The following is a 7,538-nucleotide window of genomic DNA, read 5'->3' as shown; positions in this document are numbered from 1 at the left end:
ACAGTGGCCTTTGGTTCTAGTTGTCTATTGTCTAAGTACTGCCACTTGGCTACTGTGACAGACCTCAGACTAAAACTGAATTTATCATGGTCCACTGATGCCTGAGTCTTTCTTCCCAGGGTGCCTTGGAGTGCTCCCAAGCACAGGTGGGCCTCAACCCTGGGAGGAGCCAGGAATAACAGGCAGAGAGTGAGGACGTGGACCACTCAGATCCAGAGATTCTTCTTCAGCCTGCCCTAGGGTGACTACAAAGGGTGGAAGGTCAAGGATCGGGGAGTACTCTTTTACCACAGAAGAGAGAAGAAGCTACATTCTTCAGGTATAGAGCCATCGTCTGGCTACCAAAGATGTTGTCTAGGAAACAAAAATGCTGTTCGCTTTGTGTGGCCATTCTCCTGCTAACCCTCATCTTGGCCTTATTTAGCTATTACTTGAACCCAAAGAACCAGAAGCTGAAAAGTATGTTAGCTAGGGCAAGCATGGCTGTTAGAAAACTCCGTGGCCAACAAGATGTAAAATGGTCAAGGATGGCATATGGCCAACCACAACTGCTAAAGCCCTCTAGGAATGATGTCCTTGTGGTGACACCTTGGCTGGCTCCCGTTGTGTGGGAAGGGACTTTCAACATCCACATACTAAATCAGCAGTTCCGACAGCAGAATGCCACCATTGGATTAACCGTGTTTGCCGTAAAAAAATACATAATCTTTCTGAAGCTGTTTCTGGAAACCGCAGAGACATACTTCATGGTGGGACACAGAGTGAACTACTACATCTTCACCGACCAACCTAAGCATGTTCCACAGATCCTGCTCCAAAAAGGAAGGCAGATGGCCATTCTCAGGGTCCAGAGCTATGCCCGCTGGCAGGACATCTCCATGCACCGCATGGAGGTGATCAGCATCTTTTCCCAGAGACGCTTCCTCAGGGAGGTAGATTACCTTGTGTGTGCAGATGTGGACATGAAGTTCAATGACCACGTGGGCGTGGAGATCCTCTCCTCCTTGTTTGGAACCATCCATCCTGGCTTCTTCTGGCTCCGACGGGATGCCTTCCCCTATGAACGCCGGCCTCAGTCCCAAGCCTATATTCCTCAGGATGAGGGGGACTTTTATTACATGGCGGCTTTATTTGGGGGATCAGTGCCAGAGGTGTATCGGCTCACCAAGGCCTGTCATGAGGCAATGATGATTGACGAAGCTGGTCACATCGAGGCCATATGGCACGAGGAGAGCCACTTGAACAAGTACCTACTTCACCACAAACCCACCAAGGTCCTCTCCCCCGAGTACATGTGGAATAATGGGCCGCTTAACTTAACTCCTTGCATAAAACGGAGTCGATTTGTGATCTTGCAGAAGGATGGAAAGACAATGCGTACCAATGATGAAAACATCGAGAAAGGGTTCGGAGAGGGGAGATGGCCCGTCAGCCCTCCTCATCTTCCTGCCACGCTCTTCTAATTTAACATAAGTTTTACATGACTCTGCCTCCTTCCTGTCTGTTCAAGAAAAATTGCTGGTACCTACCCCCATCTCCCCAAATTCAGGTAGGCCTAGCACCATCCCCATCTTCCTAATCTTCACACACACACACACACACACACACATTTAGGCAGGCCCAATTGCACAGCTTAAGTGCAAGTTCCTGAGTTGCCCCACCTTGAGCATCTCTCTGATCATCCAACATTGTCAGAATGAAGGAGGCAAGTGTTCTAGCCTGTCTTGACAATAGAAGGGATAAGAGAAAATTATTCCACAGCAAGGAAGAGGCCTGTCAACACCTTCTTCTGCCTCCTGCGATATGCAGTCACACATAAACCTGCTTTCCTCCTTGTCCAACTGGTGCACAAAAACGTCAGCCTTAAGCTAGCTGACTGACTTTTCTCAGAATCCTTACAAGGGTTATATGGTCCATTTCATGTGCAGGCAGGAGAAGAACACAGTGACTAATCAACAGCCTCTTCCCTGATTCTTGAACTCTTTTTCATCCCAAAGCATTCCCAGAATTAAAATCGCTCTTCTACATGCTCCATCACCCACCCTCTGGTTGCCTCCATTCCACTTTTGATTTATCAGTATATTGGGAACCAGCAGTTAGCATAATGGCTATGTCGTTGGACTCCCACGTAGTCGATCGTGGTTCGCGTCCCGGACCCGGTGGCTTAAAACTCACGCCGGGTGCATGTGCATGCGTGCCCAAGATTCAGAGAGGAGAATGGAGGAGAAGGGATTGCAGCACGACCATCCTCTCTGGGGGGTGATTTCATGTTTTCTGTCTCTATGTCTCTCTCTGTCTGCCTGGCGAGCACACGCGCCCTATAGTGAAAAACCTCTCCAAAAAAAAAAAAAGAGAGAAAAAAAAGATTTATCAGTATATCAACTTATACGGATATACCAGGTCCTTATAAACTGAAAATATATACATTGGGTAGGCAGGAAAGTCTTGACATATTTTTCAATGCTTTCTAGGCAAAAATGTGTCATGACTTTCCTGACAACAATACACACACACACACACACACATATCTATTTATGTATTTCTAGATGAAAATAGGAAGTTCCAACTGTTATGAAAATCTGTCTCAGGACCAGCAGTTAGCATAATGGCTATGTCGCTGGACTCCCACGTAGTCGACTGCAGTTCAAGTCCCGGACCAGGTGGCTTAAACTCACGCCAGGCGCGTATGCGTTTGTGCCCAAGATCCCAAAAGGAGAAAGGAGGAGAAGGGATTGTGGCGTGGTCATCCCCCCTGGGGGGTGATTTCTCACTTTCTGTCTCTCTGTCTCTCTCTGTCTTTCTGGCGAGTACACGCACCCTATGGCAAAAAATAAAAAATAAAAAATAAAAACCTCTCCAAAAAAGAAAAAAAAAAAAACCCTGTCTCTTACTTAAAAATTATTTGTCTTTTAGCGAGGGCCTGAAGTCCTATATATCATTTGTTCTGAAGTGCTGCATTTCTTTGGTCCTGCTTTTTTCTCTCATATGCAAAAGAGAGATTGAAGTCACGCATCAGCAAACTTCATTTCTCTTCTGTAGAGGGTAAATTTTCATAATTTGAGGGGCTTTTATACTTTGGTTCTAAGTTGTTTTTCTGTACCAGTACTGAGCAATCATTTTTACCCATGAGTCAGGAAAATGTTTTCTCCCTAATGCAAAGCGAAAATCTCCTCATGGGGCTCATAGAGGACAGACTGCCAGCTGGGACAGCAGATCGGGTCCTGCCGTTCAGGTCCTTCCCTCCCGGTCTATGCTCTACTTCATAGCTCTGGCTTCATGGGTAAAGGGTGTCCTAGAGCTGGCCTCTTGAACCTTTCAGCCCTGTATCTCATCAGAGACCTCATCAGCTTCTCCAACCACTTCACTCAGCTGCAGAAGAACATGGTACTGTCTGTGTTGTTCCTGGTTTGACATGTGTTGGCTTTTCATTTCTTTGGTTATTTTTTGAAAGTTGGCTCTGTCTGGATTTGCATCCCTTTCAGAACCTTTATACCAACTGATGTGTTTTTTAGCTTTTGTCTTTGGGGTTTTTAGAGAGATTTTTGCTATATGGCATATGCATTCATCAGAGAAACAGAGAGAGGGAAAGTGATAAATCACTCCCCAGAGGGAATGGTCATGCCACAATCCCGTCTCCTCCATTCTCCTCTCAGAATTTTGGGCATGCATGCACACACATCCCCGGCATGAGTTTAAAGCTGCTGGGTCTGGGACTCAAACTGTGGTCAGTCATGTGAGAATCAAGCGCCTTAACCACTAAGCCACCTGGTGACCCTCCCGATATATGTGTTTAAATGTGTGGACCATATTCAGTATGATCTGCCTTCACTGTGATTTTCAAGGGACTGTTCTGATTTCTGAAAAAAAGTAGGTATAGCTTTCTTTGGTACAAAGGGGTTTCATAAAGTTCATAGAAACTCCTATTATGAAACAACTATCCAAGGATTTCCAGGTTTTTTGTGTGTGCAAAAATATGAACTCATACTTCCTTCACTTTTCTGTGAAATTTTTCAGATCCCCTTGTTCATCTGTCATTGTCCTGTGATGGAAAAGTCATGTTAAGATATCAGGAATAGGGGACCGGCAGGTGGCGTGCTGGTTAAGGGCACTGGACTCCCACACAGCCAACTGCAGTTGGAGTCCCAGACCTGGTGGTCTGCTTCCTCACTTTCCCTCACTCTTTCTCACTCTGTCACTCTAAGCAAATAAATAAATAAAGTCAAATAAAAATAATTTTTAAAGAATCAGGAACCGGCTCGGTCATCATGGCATAGAGGATAGGATGCTGCTGCATGAAACTGAAGTCATATGAGAAGGCAGAAGTTCAAGTTCTGGGTCAATATGAACACGTTGGGTACACCCTTGGTGGGGATCACGGCATGGTGAGACCTTGTCAAGAAGACCTCTCTTGCTCAAGAAATAAATAAGCTTTAAAAAACATCTCAAGAGCAGGTGAGTCGAGGTGCACAAAGGAGCATTGTTTCTTCATTTATAAAGTCCTGTTATGGAATAGATTGGTGCATTTCCTCTGCTCTTTGTTTACTGGGGACAGTTCTGATAGGAATGTTGGAAGATGAATGTTGAGGCTTAGCAAATATTCAGTAGGTGCCTACTATTTGCTCAGACTCCCAGCTACAGACCTAGCAACACAACATGAGAAAAATGTACATGATCCTTCTTTACAGGTAGCGTCCTGGGACATAGCAATGCCCCTTCCCTCTTTAATTCATTTTTTTCATCAAGGGAGTGACTGTCTTTCCTGGGTATCTGATTTATCTGACTACATCTTTGCTAGCTCTTCCTTATCCCCCAGGACACAATGGTAGGACTCTATTCTGCCTAGACCCTCTCTCTAATTGATTCCATCCAGCCTCCTAACTTGGAAGGCTACATGGCTATCTCTGATCCTATATCTTCACACCACACACACATACACACACACACACACACACACACACACACACACACACACACACCTAGCTGCCAGCAGCAACTCAAACTTCCCAAATTTATCACAAGTTCTTGATCTCCCCTTAACCCAGGCCCAGCACTCCAGATCCCAGTTTCACTCCCCTTCTTAGAGCATCACATGATCCTCTAAGACATCTCCAAATGGATTTGGTGAGGTCAGGGGGAATTGTTGGACAAAACACTCAGTCCTTTCCTAACACAATTTTTTAAATGAGTTTTTATTTGGGAATAATTTTATATTTACAGAAAAGTTATAAATATGATACATTTGTAAGACCAACACTGGTACAATACTTTTAAATGAACTCCAGACTTAATACAGATTTTTAAAAATTCATCAGTTTGTTTCTTCTCTTTGTAGTCCAGAATCCAGTCAACATCCTAAGTACATGGCATTAATTGTCATCCCTCCCCAGTCTCCTCTGGTATGTCAGACATTCCTTGTTTTTCATGGCCTTGGGTAGTTTTGAGTACTAGCCATGGGTCTTCCTGAATATCTCCCCAGTCCAAATTTTTCTGGTGCTTTCTGTTGGTTAGACTGGTGCTTGGGATTTTTGGAAAGGCATCACAAAGTTTTGGCGTATCCTTCTTGTCACACCACATCAGGGGATAAATGATATAAATAGCTATTACTTCTGGTGATATTAAGTTTGATTTTCTGGAAGTAAGTCACTAAGTCAGCTCACCCTTAAAGAGAAAAGACATTAGGTTCCACCTCCTGAAAGGAGGAGTAGCTATACCTATTATTTGGAATTTGTAAGAAAGATTTGTTTTTCCCTCCTACTTATTTATTTATGTCAACATTTATTTGTATTGTTATGAGCTAATAATCTTATTATAAACTTTGGATTATAATCCAATAACTGGGACAATTTCCTTGGGTATGAATATTGGTCCCACTTTGACCACTGAGAGCTCTTTTGGTTTTCTCTCTGTTAAAATTTGCATGGACCACCCCATTCTGGTTGCAACATCAAACTCCTTTTCTAGAGTAGCAGGTTAACTTTAACTCATCAGAGTTTTAGTAAACCCAAGTTTCTGATCTATAGGACTGAGGTGTTGTAGCCACCAAAAGAAGTAAAAGACAGAGGAGGGAATCTGCTGGACATGAATCACAGACACCTGCAAGTGCTCACTCAAATTTCTGAATTGCCTGAGAAATCCAAGCTCACCTTGGAGTCATATTCATTAATACAGAAAGGAAATTACCAGGAGGATTGATACTGAGCCCACTGAAAATACAGAAAGCACCCAAGAGTCTGTTCCCAATAACTATGGTTCCATTATCCATCTGGTGGGTAAAGTTGAGGCACGATGAGCCTTGGAGTAAATGCATATGCCCCAAGTCCTGCAACTTCCTTAGATGTGGTGGATTCGGAACCCAAAGCTGGTATCCACATGGCCTTGGGGCTCCATCCAGAAAATACAGGTGGTTAAGATGGGCAGGAGCCCTCATCAGACCCAAATACCCACTGTCCTCCAGAACCTGAATTAAGGCCAAAGATATTTTCTAGATGACTTTATGACTCACCTGTAGTGGTTTACACCTGTCCTTACTCTCCCCATGCCCCCATGATTTTGAGCTCCACATTTTGAGTAAGTACTGCATTTGGAGTTGACATAGTTGCAAGAGCAGGTGACCAGGATGCAAAAGTGACAGTTGGGGCTGGGTAAATTGAATAAGTTTAATGTTTCTAATACAGCTAACAGGCAATTCATGAGGAGAGGAAATTTCTTTGCATAAACTCAAACTCAGATGCCATTGCCCTCCGAACTTCACACCTTTCCCCCATGCCCTAAAGCACATTTTCAAGTCTTTCTGGTACCAGCCTTGGCGGGTGTTTAGACTCCTCTTACTGAGTGATTAGGGAGTCATCCTCATCCTTGTCTGCCTGACATTAACAACCCCCCTCCACACCATGAGCTGAGGTTCTCACTGAAGATGGAATTGAATGACCAAGAGCATCTCATCCCTGCATATGAATATGAGGTGATCTTGGGTGTGGGAACCCTGATCAGGACTTGTGCAGTAGCTTCCCTGGGCCCACCATATACATGGTGCTTCAGGTTTTACCAAGGTGTCCTAATAAAACACCTGCAGTTCAAACCTGTGCACCCAATGTCTGTGCACTGTGTGGGGAGTGTGCAACTTCTGGCAGGAGGCCTTGAGAGATGGTAAGGTGAAGTGACATGTTTGGTCATTCACAGCATGGGGACTGCATCAAGTAGAACTAGGGTAAACTTAGGCCCTGCCATTGGACTAGCTATATAAGGAGCAAGCTGTTTTATCTTCCTAAATCTGTATTCTCATCTATAAAAAGTACCACCTAGCTGGGGTTATATATCTTACTGTGGTCATCGAATGGATTTTTTTTTTCTGAAACTTTTTTTTTGGTAACTTAATTTACATTCTTTCCTTAAGCATCATCACAGCATAAAAAATGTGATTTCCCACCCAGTATATACTGCATAGTGACTTAATCATTCATGTTACAAAATATTTTTTTGTTTCTAGTTCCTAGAATGATTTTTACCCCTCTTTCTGACCCTCTGTCCTTTCCCACCCT

The 7,538-nt window shown here is 43.9% G+C and overlaps 1 protein-coding gene across 1 annotated transcript; it reads left to right on the top strand.

Annotated features, from left to right (window-relative positions):
- Positions 1–6: 6 nt before the first annotated feature.
- LOC102470199 (histo-blood group ABO system transferase) lies at positions 7–2,035 on the top strand. Its single transcript, XM_006171606.1, has one exon. It carries the CDS (start codon positions 348–350, stop codon positions 1,461–1,463), a length of 1,116 nt encoding a protein of 371 aa, XP_006171668.1. The 5' UTR covers positions 7–347; the 3' UTR covers positions 1,464–2,035.
- The last annotated feature ends 5,503 nt before the right edge of the window (positions 2,036–7,538 follow it).

This window comes from Tupaia chinensis, unplaced genomic scaffold, assembly GCF_000334495.1.
Source record: "Tupaia chinensis unplaced genomic scaffold, TupChi_1.0 Scaffold149922_1, whole genome shotgun sequence".
Taxonomy (NCBI): Eukaryota; Metazoa; Chordata; class Mammalia; order Scandentia; family Tupaiidae; genus Tupaia; species Tupaia belangeri.
This window is presented reverse-complemented; position numbering and strand designations above follow the sequence as displayed.

Coding starts and splice junctions, on each gene's coding strand:
- LOC102470199 (XM_006171606.1), top strand. CDS start 348: ATGTTGTCTAGGAAACAAAAATGCTGTTCGCTTTGTGTGGCCATTCTC.